This window comes from Malus sylvestris, chromosome 15 (genome assembly GCF_916048215.2).
Source record: "Malus sylvestris chromosome 15, drMalSylv7.2, whole genome shotgun sequence".
NCBI classification, from domain to species: domain Eukaryota; kingdom Viridiplantae; phylum Streptophyta; class Magnoliopsida; order Rosales; family Rosaceae; genus Malus; species Malus sylvestris.
Window position 1 is genome coordinate 38,691,498 of NC_062274.1, and position 15,812 is coordinate 38,707,309.

General features: G+C 36.9%; 1 protein-coding gene across 1 annotated transcript; it reads left to right on the top strand.

Annotated features, from left to right (window-relative positions):
- The first annotated feature begins 9,443 nt into the window (after window positions 1–9,443).
- Window positions 9,444–15,532, top strand: LOC126602736 (ras-related protein RABC1-like). The gene is made up of 6 exons (XM_050269624.1): window positions 9,444–9,714; window positions 9,804–9,872; window positions 10,861–10,926; window positions 13,933–14,054; window positions 14,764–14,892; window positions 15,202–15,532. Exons 1-6 carry the CDS (start codon window positions 9,570–9,572, stop codon window positions 15,310–15,312), a joined length of 642 nt encoding a protein of 213 aa, XP_050125581.1. The 5' UTR covers window positions 9,444–9,569; the 3' UTR covers window positions 15,313–15,532.
- Window positions 15,533–15,812: the final 280 nt, after the last annotated feature.

The following is a 15,812-nucleotide window of genomic DNA, read 5'->3' on the forward strand; positions in this document are numbered from 1 at the left end:
GGGTTTCGGGGCCCAAAAGTGTTTTGGTCCACAAGGCCCATTATGTTTAAGTTGTATGACAACTAAAACAAAATGGGCAAATTAACCCAATAACAAGGAGAGGCCGGCCATTAGGGTGAATGGGCAAGCTTGCTTAATTACAAGTTTGCCACTCACCAAAGAAAATGTTATAAAAGCAACTTTATAGCAATTTTCTCATTAGGGTTTTCTAATAGAAATTGGGTGAAACATTTTCTCTCTTTTTCTACATAGAGGCCGGCCACTTAGAGGATTTTTACTAGCATCTAAAATCTCTCTAAGTCATCCATATCATCTTCACAATATACAACCTTGGTGAAGAGACTTAGAGACATCAAGCTTTTGATGTTTTTGGAGAACAAATCCTTTTTCCTCTAATCATCAAAGGAGCACTAAAGGGAGGAAAACACAAGGAGGATTCAAGGAGCTTGGAGGTGACTTGAAGGCCCTCCACTTGGGTGAATCCCTTGTGTAAACAAGGATGAGCTTCAAGGGTAAAGAATCACTAAATCTTTACTTCTCTTTAATTTTGTTAAAGAGTTTATTTTGGTTCACCATATACTAGGCTTTGAAAGTCATGGGTTTTATGAATTGTTTTTGGATGCATGCCTACTTTAAAGTGTTGATAGCTTGCATGTGTATTCAAATGTTCATACTTGTTCTTAGCTAGGACAAAATTTTTCCTTCAAGTGGTATCAGAGCCTAGGCCTAGTGTATGGTGAATCCTTTTGGGTTTTGTGATGTTCATATTTTGTGATTTAAATGTTGTAAATGTTACAAGCTTTGTTCTTGCTTTTGAATATATAAATTTTGCTAGAAAATTTAGCATCTCAAATGTTGTAGATGTATTTCATTTAAGCATGAATATTGGAACTAAAATTTGGTGCCATGTGTTTTGGGAAATTCGGCCAATCCTTAGGGTGACTTTTTGGGTTCATGTTTGTCTTGTTAAAATGGTTTTAAGGTGACTTTTGGAACCCCTAAGTACCCTAGGATATTAGCCCTCTTTTGAGAGGTGAAAATTTGAGTTTTGGTGAATGAAAACATCCATGGAACTATTATGAGTTTTCATGGTGTTCTTCATTGTTCTTGAAGTTCTTGCCAAGAACAAAAAGGTTTGAAGTTTTGATTCAAAAGTTTTATGTTTTTCATAAAGTTTTGGTTTAATTTTGATGGGTGATGGATATTGGTGAAGCATTAATTTTGGTTTTAATGTTAGACAAATATCTTTAATGTTTGTCTAAACTCATTAATGTTTTTACAAAACATTTTCTTACAAACCATCAATTTCACCTCACCCACCAAAATCAACTTGCATATTGCACATGCATGCACTAAAACCCTTTCACACTTGTTCACACACTCCCTTGGCCGGCCACCCCTCAAGTGGGGTGTTTTTTGGGTCTTTTGTGCAATTACATAAAGTTGTGAAAATTTTGTGTTTTTGCATTTTGGCCCAAAAGTTTACGTTTTTACGTTAAGGTCCTAAAACGCTAAAGGACAAATTGTTTTGATCCTTTAATGATGTTTTTACATTAATGAAATTTTGGGCTCTAGTTGTATTTACATGAAGTTGTGGACTATTGTGTTTATACAAAGTGACCCCAAAAGTTTTTGTATTTGCATTATGGCCCAATTGTTGTGGTCATAGTTTCCTTTTGGCCCAAATAAAATGAGAACAAAAATTGTTTTGTCTCTTTAATGAGAATTGGATTTTCATTTCATTTAGTTCCATTTAAATCAATTCTATGGATCCAAAAACCAATTGTTTAAGTTGCTTTCTTAGTTAATGTGATTAATTGAGAAAAGGGTGATTATGAACCAAAGGCCACGATAATTGAGCTATGTGATTGGCCGATATACATTATGAATGTTTGGGTTTTAGTAGTATAGGTTTGAATGTAATTTGATTAATTCAATTGTTGTAAATGGACATAAGTCCATCATTTGATTTATGTTGTAAAAGGGCATAAGCCCTTATTATTATTTCATGTATTCCTTTTTGTTTATATGTATGCAAAATGGAATAGTTGGGTCCAACGCCCAATAGGAAATAACGGTTTAATTGGATTAAACGCGTAACTAAAATCAACAACTATCTACCTTAAACCCAAGGTCCAACACAAGGCTCGTGTTGGATCAAATCAAACGGTTCATAATCATCCTAAAACCTAATATGACTATATAGTCCATATGAGGATGCAATGCATTCGTTAGTAGTACCATATAGTCTCGCTTGTTTCAACGAAACAGTGGGAGTATTATATGCTACTAAATCATATTGACTTGGACCAATAGTTGTGATAGGCCCAAGTTCTTTTAATGTGATTAAAATGTTTTGATGTAGCCCAAAACAATTCCCTCAAATCAAATATTAAGTTGATAAGCGAGAGATGTTTTGAACATCTCTTCGTAGGCCTTCCACCGTGGTGGGTTCCAAGCGTTTGTGACTCATGCACCGGCTTCACCCTATCATGGGGAAGTACAAAGCATGTGCTTACATCCAGGAGGAATTCATATACATATGATGAGGTGAATGTAGGCAACGAGGATAGCCGACATCGTATCATCGTGAGGCTATTCTTGAACCCCTATACAAACTAAGCATGGTGGGAATAACTTAACTAAGTGCAATGAAGCCGACATCGTATCATCGTGAGGCAACATTCTCTAGAGGCCAAACGGATGGGTAATTACAAAAGTTGTAAATGAATAATGCGTTATTCTCTCATCATTATTTTTGCTAGCCAACATCGTATCATCGTGAGGTGGGCTTGGTAATGGTGAGTCTCCCATAACCCGCTAAGAGTTCAATATAACTCTCGAATTCTATTGAGGGATGTGGAATTTGCCAAAAATAGTGGGTGGTACTATTTGATTCAAAGACCCAATCAAATAGTTTTAAACAAACAATCTAATACGATTTCTGTTATGTTATGTAGTGAACGACATGCCTGAAATTATACCCACCATTATACTTGACAAAAGGGGCCTTAAGGGCCAACGTTTCCTTGCTTGGTATCGCCACATTGAGAATGTCTCAAAGGTGAAAGACATATTGTATGTGCTTAAGCAATCCCCTCCTCATGTACCTCCTACGAAATTAGCTTCAAAGGAGGAGTGTCAAAACTATGTTAGACACTATGAGGATGACTTACAAGCCAAATGCTTAATCCTCACTTCACTTAGTAAGGAGCTTATGAAGCTACATAAGCACATGGACACTTCTTGTGCCATGGTTGAAAGTTTGCATAAGATGCATGACATTGAGACTAGTAATGTACGATTCTCAAATGTTTGTAGTCTAATGAATGCCAAAATGGCAATGGGGACATCGGTCCATAAACATGGACAAAAGATGGAAAAGATATTTAAAGATCTTAAAAGTTTAGGAACTTCCATCGATGGGAAAATGGCCCAAGATTTTTTCCTTGCATCTCTCTCGGATGATTTCACTGAGTTTATCGTAAACTATCAAGTGAATAGATTCGATCATTCTTTGAAAGAGATGATTGACATGTGCTGTAAATTTGAAAAAGGTTTCAAAATAGACAGTGGGAGTGAGAATGCAAACATAAGGAAAAGGTTGCATAAGAAGAAGGCAAAGAAATCCAAAGGAACATGCTTTCATTGTGGAAAGGATGAACGTTGGAAGAAGAAATACAGGGTGCGCATTGCGAGCCTTATGACACGAACTTTTGAAGAGACTATTTCTGTCATAGAGAGTGCTTTTACAGTGAGCTCCAGTTCCTGGATATTTGATTCAGGCGCTAGTCAACATATCTGTAATACGATGCAGGGACTAGTGGGGAGCAAATCACTGCGCAATAATGAGATGGTTGTGCGAGTTGGGAACGGCACTAAAATCTCTGCAAAAGCAATAGGCACCTACATGCTTAACCTACCCTCTGGGGAAGTCCTGGAACTTAAAAATTGTTTATATTTTCCTTCATGTATAAAGAATTTGATTTCCATCTCTAAGCTTTTACGAGATGGGCACTCAGTATTGTTTGACAAAATGAGTTGCACTTTATACTTGAACGGTCGTATTATCTCTCATGGTAATATGATAGAGGGACTTTTTCACCTAGAGACGAATAGTGGGATGCACTGTATTGCGAGCAGGAATACCTCAAAACCCAAAAGGGCTAGAGAAGAAGTTAACCAAGAAAAGATGTGGCATCTTAAACTTGGACATGTGAACCTTGAAAAGATTCACAAGATGTCGAAAGACGGATACATCCACCCATTAGGTAATGACCGGATGGGTACTTGTGAATGTTGTCTGAAAGGGAAAATGACCAAATCTCCATTTACTGGAAAAGGAGAGCGTGCCACTGAAATTCTAGGGTTAATCCACACTGACGTATGTGGACCTATGTCTACTACGTCGAGAGGAGGCTTCTCATACTATATCACATTCACCGACGATCACTCTCGGTTTGGCTATGTGTATCTTATGAAGTACAAGTCAGAATCCTTTGAAAGGTTCAAAGAATTCAAGAATGAAGTTGAGAAGCAAACTGGGAAACAGATAAAGATCCTAAGATCGGATCGAGGGGGTGAATATCTGAGTAACGAGTTCCTAGATTACCTCAAAGAGTGTGGAATAATATCACAGTGGACTCCACCGGGAACTCCACAACTCAATGGAGTTTCTGAAAGGAGAAATCGAACCTTGATGAACATGGTTCGTTCTATGATGAGTTCTGCTGATCTACCAGTAACATTCTGGGGATACGCTCTATATACAGCAGCTTACTTGCTTAATAGAGTACCTTCCAAATCAGTTTCACAAACGCCCTATGAGATATGGCATGGAAGAAAGCCAAGTCTTAAACACATTAAGATTTGGGGTTGTGAAGCATATGTCAAGAAGCTTGAAGCTACTAAGCTTGAAGCGAGATCAGTAAGATGCTATTTTGTGGGATATCCTAAAGAAACTATGGGATATGAGTTCTACCATCCTGACGACCAGAAAGTCTTTGTCGCCAGAACTGCTAAGTTTCTAGAGGACGAATTCGTTCTCAAAGGGACTATAAGCAAACAGATGGAAATTAATGAGATTAATAATGAACCACAAACAAGCACTAGACATATTGACAACCCTGTTCCTGAACCCCTGGCTCCACGTAGATCTGAACGGGTTAGTAAGCCACCTAAAAGGTATGGCTTAGACAATGACTTTGATGAATTGTACCTTCTAGGTGACAATGAAACAAAGGAGGACCCTAGAGACTACACTGAAGCAATGTCCGACATTGATTCAAAGAGATGGCAAGAGGCCATGAAATCCGAGATGGATTCCATGTATCAAAATCAGGTCTGGACTCTTGTAGACCCTCCAGAAGGTATTGTACCAGTTGGAAACAAATGGGTCTTCAAGAGGAAGATAGGCGTTGATGGGAACGTGGAGACTTATAAGGCTAGATTGGTAGCCAAGGGTTACAGGCAAAGAGAGGGGATTGACTATGAAGAAACTTTCTCTCCTGTAGCCATGATTAAGTCCATTCGGATTTTGCTTGCTATAGCTGCGTACCATGATTATGAGATCTGGCAAATGGACGTGAAGACGGCCTTTCTGAACGGCTACCTAGAGGAAGAGCTCTATATGACTCAACCCGAAGGTTTCGTGTCCAAGTCTGAAAAGACTAAGGTATGCAAGCTTCAAAGGTCCATTTATGGACTCAAGCAAGCCTCCAGGAGCTGGAACATTCGTTTCGACACTGAAATCAAAACGTTTGGTTTTACTCAAAACGAAGACGACAATTGTGTTTATCAAAAAGTCGTTGGGGATGCAATTGTATTCCTAGTGTTATATGTAGATGACATATTACTATTCGGGAATGACACTGCAATACTTTCTTCTGTAAAAGTGTGGTTGTCCAAAACCTTCCACATGAAAGATTTAGGAGATGCATCTTATGTACTTGGGATAAAGCTCTATCGTGATAGATCCAGAAAATTAATTGGATTATCCCAATCTATGTACATTGATAAGGTGCTAAGTAGGTTCGAGATGGAACAATGTAAGAAAGGCTTTCTTCCTGTAAGACATGGAATTCACCTTTCTAAGTCCATGGAACCTAAGACTCCTGAAGAGATAAGGCATATGAGTAGAATTCCTTATGCTTCAGCCATAGGAAGTCTCATGTATGCCATGATATGCACAAGGCCTGATATCGCATATGCTGTGAGCATTACTAGTCGATATCAATCTAACCCAGGATTAGAACACTGGGCAACTGTCAAGACGGTCCTTAAGTACTTAAGAAGAACTAAGGACATGTTCCTCGTATATGGAGGAGCATCAGAGTTGCGAGTGGAAGGCTATACAGACGCAGATTTCCAATCTGATGTCGATGATAGAAGTTCCAACTCCGGATATGTATTCACTCTGAATGGTGGGGCTGTCAGTTGGAAAAGCAAGAAGCAAAGTGTAATTGCTGATTCCACGACAGAGGCTGAATATGTCGCTACAGCTGAAGCCGGCAAAGAAGCGTTCTGGATGAAGAAGTTCATTACTGAACTTGGAGTGGTTCCAACCATTACATCACCAGTAACTTTGTACTGTGATAATAGTGGGGCGATAGCTCAAGCCAAGGAACCCAGGGCACATCAAAAGAACAAGCATTTTGATAGGCGCTTTAATATCATTAGAAGATATGCTGCCGAGGGGAAAGTCAACATCCTCAAAGTTGCCTCAGCCGATAACGTAGCAGATCCACTGACAAAGCCAATGTCTCAAATCCAGCTTGATCGTCATATGGATAAGATGGGTATTAGATACATGGGAAGATGGCTTTGAGTGCAAGTGGGAGATTGTTGGAAGTATGCCCACAAAGCCACTCATTTGATGTAATAGCTTTTTGGAATACTTATTGTATTAAACTTTTATGTGTTTAATGAAGGGCAAAGCTTATTGTTAATCACTATTTATTGTATCATGTGTTTAAGCAATAAGGGAATCCAAGGAATGTATTTGTTCTAAGAGAGAAGTGATCTAATGAGTTAGATTATCGAGACCTCTCTCTTATGTTCATTCCTAAAACGTTCCTAGCCATAGGATTGCCAGTTGGGCATTGACAATCCGCTAAGGTTAGTATGTGTTATGTTGACTCAAACGTGAGTATGAACTAGTCTCAAGTCATTTGGTGTTGGACACTGAGACAAACACATAGGTGCTCGAAAGAGTAATCGAGTACACTGAACGTCGATCAAAAGAGAGTTCGAACATACATGTCATGTATGAACTCTAAAGTTGCAATATGCAAAGTAGTCCTTTGACCTGAGGCATCATAGATGTCTAATGGTTAGGTCCTTGATCTTTGATCATGTCAATGGCATTCCTTCGGATTGTCCACGGCATTGTTGGGGTCAAGCTATCTAGTCATGTAGGCATATGAATGCACAACAAGGGATCTCTAACCTTCCATGGTGGAAGGAGAATACTCTAAGATATGATTCTAAAGTCTTTGGCCAAAGCATATGAATATGACTTAGGAAGTTTGTTCCAAATCATATTCAAAGGAGTCATATAGGAAAGTATCACATTGGATAGTAGACATGAAACAAACTATCACTTAAACAATGTGATTAAGAGTATTGTATTAGAGAAGGACCGTATTGCATTGTAGTTGTAACTGGATAGGTTCTCCAACCAATTCTACTCAGCTTGGGTAACCATGATATGCTGCTAGGTGTCACTCATGGTTTGTGGAAGCCCTGAAGATTAGCAAACACTAATCTTAAGGGAGAATTGAAATGTGGTTTCAATTCACAATCGATCGTTAAGAGTAACATCGCCCACTGCCTCGCTAATTGGAACCTAATGGATCGCACACCACATAAGGATGTTAGTGAAGAAATTATATGAAATGGATAAGCAATTAAATGGTTTAATTGAAGAATGGTCAAGATTAATTAATTAGTTAATTAATTATACGAAAAGTTCGTATTGGGCTTATAAGTTGGTTTTGGGTTTCGGGGCCCAAAAGTGTTTTGGTCCACAAGGCCCATTATGTTTAAGTTGTATGACAACTAAAACAAAATGGGCAAATTAACCCAATAACAAGGAGAGGCCGGCCATTAGGGTGAATGGGCAAGCTTGCTTAATTACAAGTTTGCCACTCACCAAAGAAAATGTTATAAAAGCAACTTTATAGCAATTTTCTCATTAGGGTTTTCTAATAGAAATTGGGTGAAACATTTTCTCTCTTTTTCTACATAGAGGCCGGCCACTTAGAGGATTTTTACTAGCATCTAAAATCTCTCTAAGTCATCCATATCATCTTCACAATATACAACCTTGGTGAAGAGACTTAGAGACATCAAGCTTTTGATGTTTTTGGAGAACAAATCCTTTTTCCTCTAATCATCAAAGGAGCACTAAAGGGAGGAAAACACAAGGAGGATTCAAGGAGCTTGGAGGTGACTTGAAGGCCCTCCACTTGGGTGAATCCCTTGTGTAAACAAGGATGAGCTTCAAGGGTAAAGAATCACTAAATCTTTACTTCTCTTTAATTTTGTTAAAGAGTTTATTTTGGTTCACCATATACTAGGCTTTGAAAGTCATGGGTTTTATGAATTGTTTTTGGATGCATGCCTACTTTAAAGTGTTGATAGCTTGCATGTGTATTCAAATGTTCATACTTGTTCTTAGCTAGGACAAAATTTTTCCTTCACATGCAATACTAATCGTATAGCTAGCTAAGGTCATCGGTTATTTGCAGATACTAATGTTTCTAGTAGATACTAGATGGCTAGTTGATGCTAGCTAATGATTGATTAATGCCTTTCCACTTGCTTGCTATACTATACTACTATACTATACTAGTTGATGCTAGTATTATTGTATTGATATAGATATGAGGTGTTTATGTTACGTATGTTGATCGATGATTGTGATGATGTGATTACTTTGGAATTCATGTTGTGAATACTATATATTAGTAGATACCATATGTAGTTTTCAAATTATATTTGTTTTCCAAAACAAGGGTTGTTGTGTTCGAAATGTTTTTAACTAGATAAATGTTCGATCCACTCACACTTTGTTTTTCGATCCATTGAGGACATAGTGAGACCAAGGTGACTTTTGGGCCAGACAAGTGGACATGGTAGTTAGGCTATTCACCTACGGATTATGCAACTCCTTTTTTTGCTATTTTATCTAGTTGTAATAACGTATGATGCCTACACTTAATTTGTGTAACTGTTTATCGACTGCTAGTAGCTCTTGATTGATGTGATAATAATGAGATTGTATCCCTTGACATGTGTCCCCAAGTCACTTATGAAAAGAAATACCACTAAATCGTAATATGAAATGCACCTCCATTTTTAATTCTTGTGTTAAATAAGCATACAGCGGTTATATTTTATTTTTAGGCCATAATGACCACTTAGTATGTATGTATTAAGTGCGGAATTACGGTTGCATCCTCGGTTGTTCGATTGTTCGATTGCTCGATTGATAGATCATTGGATCTTGGCATTGCATTGCAGCATTGAATGTGGAAATAGAACATTGAATAGAGAGAGAGAGAGAAATGGAGTCGGCGGTGGTTTCGAATCAAGCGGCGGAGTTCGATTACTTGTTCAAACTCTTGATGATCGGCGACTCAGGCGTCGGCAAGAGCAGTCTTCTCCTCAGCTTCACCTCCGATTCCTTCGAAGACCTTTCGCCTACCATCGGTTTGCATTCCCAATTTCCTCGTTTCAATTTCTTCCGTCGTATTGTTTTTCTTCGCAGATTCTTCATTGTTTCCTTTTGGTGGTTGCAGGTGTTGATTTTAAGGTCAAATATGTTACTCTCGGAGGCAAAAAACTCAAGCTTGCAATTTGGGATACAGGTAAATCCCAATTCACTCGCTGCTTTTCTTCCTAATATTTTTTTTTGGAGATTTTTATGTTTCTAGATGCTCCTTCTTGTGATTTGATTTGGGGCCCTTTGAATGTATCATTTACAAAAGAAACGATTGAATTAAGTCGAAAATGTAGTGTTTCTAAAGGATTTAGGATATATGTAGATCACTGTAATGTGATTCATCATTTTACTGGTCTTTATTTGTTGAGCACAGCCCCGTCTGGTCCTTTATTGTTCAAGGGATCAAAGTTTCAGAATGTAAACAATGATATAAGAACTTCGATACACTTCTGGTTATTCTTTTTTCTGCTGTGTTGCCAGTGATAGTATTGATTACTGGTTTTTGTTACTCATCATCTTAAAGATAATATGGCTGTCATAGTAACTAAGTCACTATATCTATATTGTCATTTATAAATTTCTGTTGGTTAATTTTTTTTTTCTTAGGGTATTTTTGATCAAACCAACCTAGTTTTGATTGGGAGTACTTTTATTATCATTCCCTCCTTCCCTCCATTTGTTAATATTTTATGTCTTGGCATAACTGTAGAAGCAAGCGTTTTGTTTTATGTGTATATTGGTATTACTTTGAACTTAAGTTGTTCAAGTGTTCTTGTGCAACCACATGTGGTTTCAAAGCACAAATAAGATTATTTCCAGTTGGGAATGAATCAGAAGAGTGGCTGAAGATTTAATATAAATGGTTGAGCTCCATTTAATTGATGTGATAAAAATTACTGGAGTCATGCCACAGTTCACCTTGTATGCTGCTTGACATTGAGACTTTCTCCGTGTCATCATGTTGTTATCAATGCAATATTTAACTTGACATTCGATATCCTTCACTGCTTCTTTTGCTTAGCATTCAATTTTATTGTAAATTGGTTTTTCATAGCTATCCTTCACCACTTTTTAAGTAAAGAGGAGCGCTTGAACTGCTAATTATAACATGTTCTAAATGTTTATTTACTCAGCTGGTCAGGAGAGATTTAGAACTTTGACAAGTTCATATTACAGAGGTGCACAAGGAATCATTATGGGTAAGTGTTACCTACGCCTGGTTTTATTATTCTTTCAAGTGAAAACTGCAGATAACGATTTATTGCATTGTTGCGAATAGGATGCTGCCTCTGTTCTTGAATTTTGATGTGTGATGCATTAAACAGAATAACCTTTGGAACATGACCTATATAGCTTCCCTGTGATGTGTTTGATGGAATGTCCAAAGATGAAGTCCATTGGCTTGCTTGGGATTTATGATTAAATTAGTGCGTTCAAATGAATTTTTCAATTTTGGTCCGTGTGGAGAGGTTTTAAAATATATATTTACTATTACTTTTGGTCCGCATGATGAGAACTTGGCTTTTGTGTGAGCAGAAAATGGTCCACTCATGCCATGCCAAAGATGCTTATTGGGTTCTATGATAGAGTTGACCAAATCAGGTCGTAGTTTAGAGGAGGGGTTACAGACATAATCAACCCTTATACTATTTGTCTGAGTGATCTAATTATGTTCAAAATTGATAAATCAAAATCTTGTTTGAAAATGTTGATTAGCGGATTTTAGTGTAATGTATGGCGATTTAATGATTATCATATTGTTTATGTTGAATGTGAGAAAATATGTGAGGCACTGTTGTTGATCAAACATGACTAAATTTTCACTACGATTATTTTTTAGCATAAAGAGGGTGCTTCTTCTCTATATATAAAGTGAGAGCAGCAAAATGGTGAAGCATTTGAAATACCAGAAAATACCCTCCACAAATTAAAAATTCAATACATTATCATCTAATTAATGAGGGACAAAATAATAAATTCATGACATTTTGAATGAAAACATTTAAAAGAAAAACCAACCCACGTAGTGGGTAGTTTCATGGCTTCACTTCATTTCCTTTTTTTGAATAATTTTGTAATAAAAAAAATATAAATCAGTTTTTTAAATAAAAAATCTAAAAGACATAATCTAACATAGAAAGGCCAATTGCAGCGTACGTGTGTGGCAAGTGGCTAGTTGTATCTAACTTCCAAACCCAAAAATTTTGTGGATGATAACAACCCACAAGTTTTAAGAATGTGCTATAGTTTATCTTGAAAAACAAAAATATGCAACAGATCTGTGCAATCTCATATATATATTGCATGTGAGAGTTCTGGTGCTCTTTCTTATGTAGGACATTGCATGGTGGGCGCTGCCTACAATCATGGTGGGCTTTGAAGATATTAGTAACCAGGAAAAATTTGGAGAAAAGAAAGTTTTGGAGTTACTTAAATGTCGATACATTGAGAATGGAGAGTACAAATGGAGAAGATAGTTGAGGAGGCGATTTCAAGGAACCAATATATACAAAATGAAAGATTTCAAGGAACTAAGCTTTTAACAGCACAATTTCCATATCCCATTCTGATTCTTTGGAGGATTTTAGAGAAGAAGGGAGTATGAGTAGCATATATCCAAGTTGTAAAGGATATGTATGATGGAATAAGGACTGCCATAAGAACTCATGAAAGACAAACTGAAAATTTTCCCATAACTGTAGGGTTACATCAAGGCTCACTGAAAATTTTCCCATAATTGTAGGGTTACATCAAGGCTCATCTTTAAGTCCTAAACGAAACATATTCAAGATGATATTCCTTGGTGTATGTTTTTTCTAGATGATATAGTGTTGATAGATGAAACTCAAGAGGGAGTAAATGCGAATCTTAACCTTTGGCGGGAAGTGTTGGAATCTAAAGTTCTTCGCCTAAGTAGGTCAAAGACAGAGTATATAGAGTGCAAGTTCAGTGGGAACAAAGGTTCAAATGAGTTAGGGGTGAGTACTGGAGATCAGAAAGTACCAAAGAGCGAACGCTTTCACTATCTTGGATCTATCTTGCAGAAAAATTGAGAATTGGATGGAGACCTCAACCATAGAATACAAGCTGAATGGATGAAGTGAAAGAGTACATCGGCTGTGTTGTGCGACTGTCATATGCACTAAAGCTCAAGGGAATGCCTAAGACAGAGTATTAAAGCTTAATAAAAGCGTAAGTTTGTAGCGGAGATGAGAATGCTTTGTGGATGTGTGGGAACACAAGAAAGGATATGATTAGGAACGAGGATATTCGAGGTAAAGTAGCAGTAGCTGAAATTGAAGATAAGATGAGAGAAAATTGGTTACGGTGGTTTGGACATGTGAATCGAAGACCTACAAAGGCTCAGGTTAAAAGATGCGGTTACGAGATAAAGGCTTAGGGCCAAAGGGGTAGAGGACCTAGGAAGACTTGGAAAGAGACTCTAAGAAAAGACAAGTGCAGTGACGTTCTAGGATTCATACAGTCCACCCACTTAGTGGGATAAGGCTTTATTGTTATTGTTGTATTCTGATTTTCTTTACAAGAAATACCTTCTTAGGGTTCAAATATAAAGCACCTATGCCAAGCACTCCTTCATGCCTAATATGGTTGCAAGAAATACCCTTTAGATAGAGGCTCCAAATTCAAGACTCTTTAAAATGCTTAGAGACTCATTAAAATCCTAAAGGACTCATTACATAATACGACTCTCTTAGAAAACTTAAAGACCTTGAGTTGCTAAGAAATAAAAGAATTGATTCCTAAATTGACTCTTTGACTTGTTAGAAACTCGTACATTAACACTTTACGTTATATTTTTTTATTTTATTAAATACTGATTGTTTTCACCATGGTGGATGTTTTGTTCTAGAATTAAAAGTCTGTATTGTAAGATTTGGGCCAATGGTCTTAGTCTTGCACTACCAAAGTGAATGTTTATCTTCTATTTGCATTAGGATTGTATTAAAAAAATTGCATTTAGATGAAAGGTAGCATATTTATCATTTAAATGTAGTTATTTCAACAAATTTTGTTTGGGCTCTAATTGCATTTAGAATTTTAGATGAAACATAGCATGTTTATCATTTGTATCCTTAAAGAATAGTCATTTGTGGCTCATTAAGTCTAAAATTATTTGGAACTTGCTAGGCAATTCAGGAATTATTTTCTTAAAAGTATTCATTTGGTTTTTATTACTCCAACAGTTTATGATGTAACAAGGCAAGAAACATTTACAAACCTTTGTGATGTATGGGCAAAAGAAATAGAACTCTACTCAACAAATCAAGACTGCATCAAGATGCTTGTTGGGAACAAAGTTGATAAGGTATTCCAAGGTTCCAATTTAAATTTCTCTGGAGAAGTTGGCTTATTGTTCAATCATTTTGGGGGGCCATGAAATATTTGTTGGTACATTGTGAGTGCAATTACAATGCAAGCCTTCATAAGTAGGCATTGCCGATATCTGTTTCATATGCTCACATTATTAACATATTAAATTTGCTTGTCCCTTGCATATTAGGTTGTAGTTAAAGAAAAGGTAAAGGTTCAAAACATGGTCATTCTCTCTAAGAAGATAAACAGATTACTGGAAGTCTTTAAATCAGATTTTCATGGTAGTTCTAGTTGGAAATAACGTCTTCATTTTCTGGTTTATGAACTGCAACCTATTCTGTCGTGTGCTACTTTTACATGTTAAATGAGGGTTTTAGAGGCTGTTCCACCTCGTCGTTTGATTTTGATTTTAAATTCTGTGTGTATTTTTTTTTTCAATCCCTATTATGTCTCGTGCTATTGTTAGATTACCACAAGCTGTCTGGTTTTCTATTATGGATTTCCCTTACTTGTTCGGCACTTGGTATGCATGTTTGGTGGACATATAAGTAAATAAAGACGGGCAAGATTACAGGTCAAGTTGATGTGAGGTCCTTATTTTTCCAAGCACCAAATTCTCGATGGCCTTGGACCATTATACTATCTTGTTTTGACGCCTTTTGATCTTTTAATACTTATTCAGATCGATCCTTATTTTCCAGGAAAGTGACAGGGTTGTAACAAAGAAAGAGGGAATAAATTTCGCCAGGGAATCTGGGTGCCTCTTTATTGAATGCAGTGCTAAAACTCGAGTTAATGTTCAGCAGTGCTTTGAAGAGCTTGTTTTAAAGGTTCGGAGACCTTTTCAGTTACTAATTCTCGTTGCTAACAAGACCTTTGAATTTGTAGACCCATTTATTGTGTCTCCACCAACCTGTGGAACTCATGTATTGAGAATAAATATCTTGGAATAAAGAAAATAAGACTGAATACGCAACTGTTTGCATCGTAACAATGGAAAGGAAACTTTGATAGAACTTGCTTAAAAGAATTATAGTAGATTATTAGACGTAGGTTGAATGCCTGATAATCTTACTAACCGAAAAGAATGGTAGCTCGAATTAAATGATGGCTTGATAATTGTAACTATGTATATGCAGATTCTGGATACTCCCAGTCTCTTAGCCGAGGGGTCTAAAGGGGTGAAGAAGAATAACATCTTTAAGGAGAAACCGCCGCAGGCCGATGCATCGACAAGCGGATGTTGCTGAAGCTTACACACTTGTCTCAAACTTGTGCATTTCAGATATCTAATTAGCACTAAATTGGTCCCTTTGTCACTCCCGAAGGAATTATTCTAATTGTATGAAGTGCAAATCTCTTGTAAAATATAGCTCATCTGATTTCTTCCGCATTTTTTTTGGTTTCCTATGGGACTAATTTGTGCGTACAAACAGAATTCATATTTAAAATATTCTCACTTTGATATTACCTGATTGTGGCAACATGAACGAAGCATACAACACTAAAATAAAAATTGTTAAGGCATACGGGGCAATTTCTCTTCAACTCATACCATGCCGAGTATAAACTCTCTCTCTCTCTCTCTCCTTTTTCAGTGTAGCTTAGAGTAATAATATTGTTTGTAATAACAAAATGTAAGTAGAGATCAGTGTTGTTCATTTGGCAGTTGTCTCAAAAGTACTTTCCACCGAGTATCCAAGTCTAAGGGTCTGTTTGAAAGTGCATTTTAAAATAATTAAAAGTACTT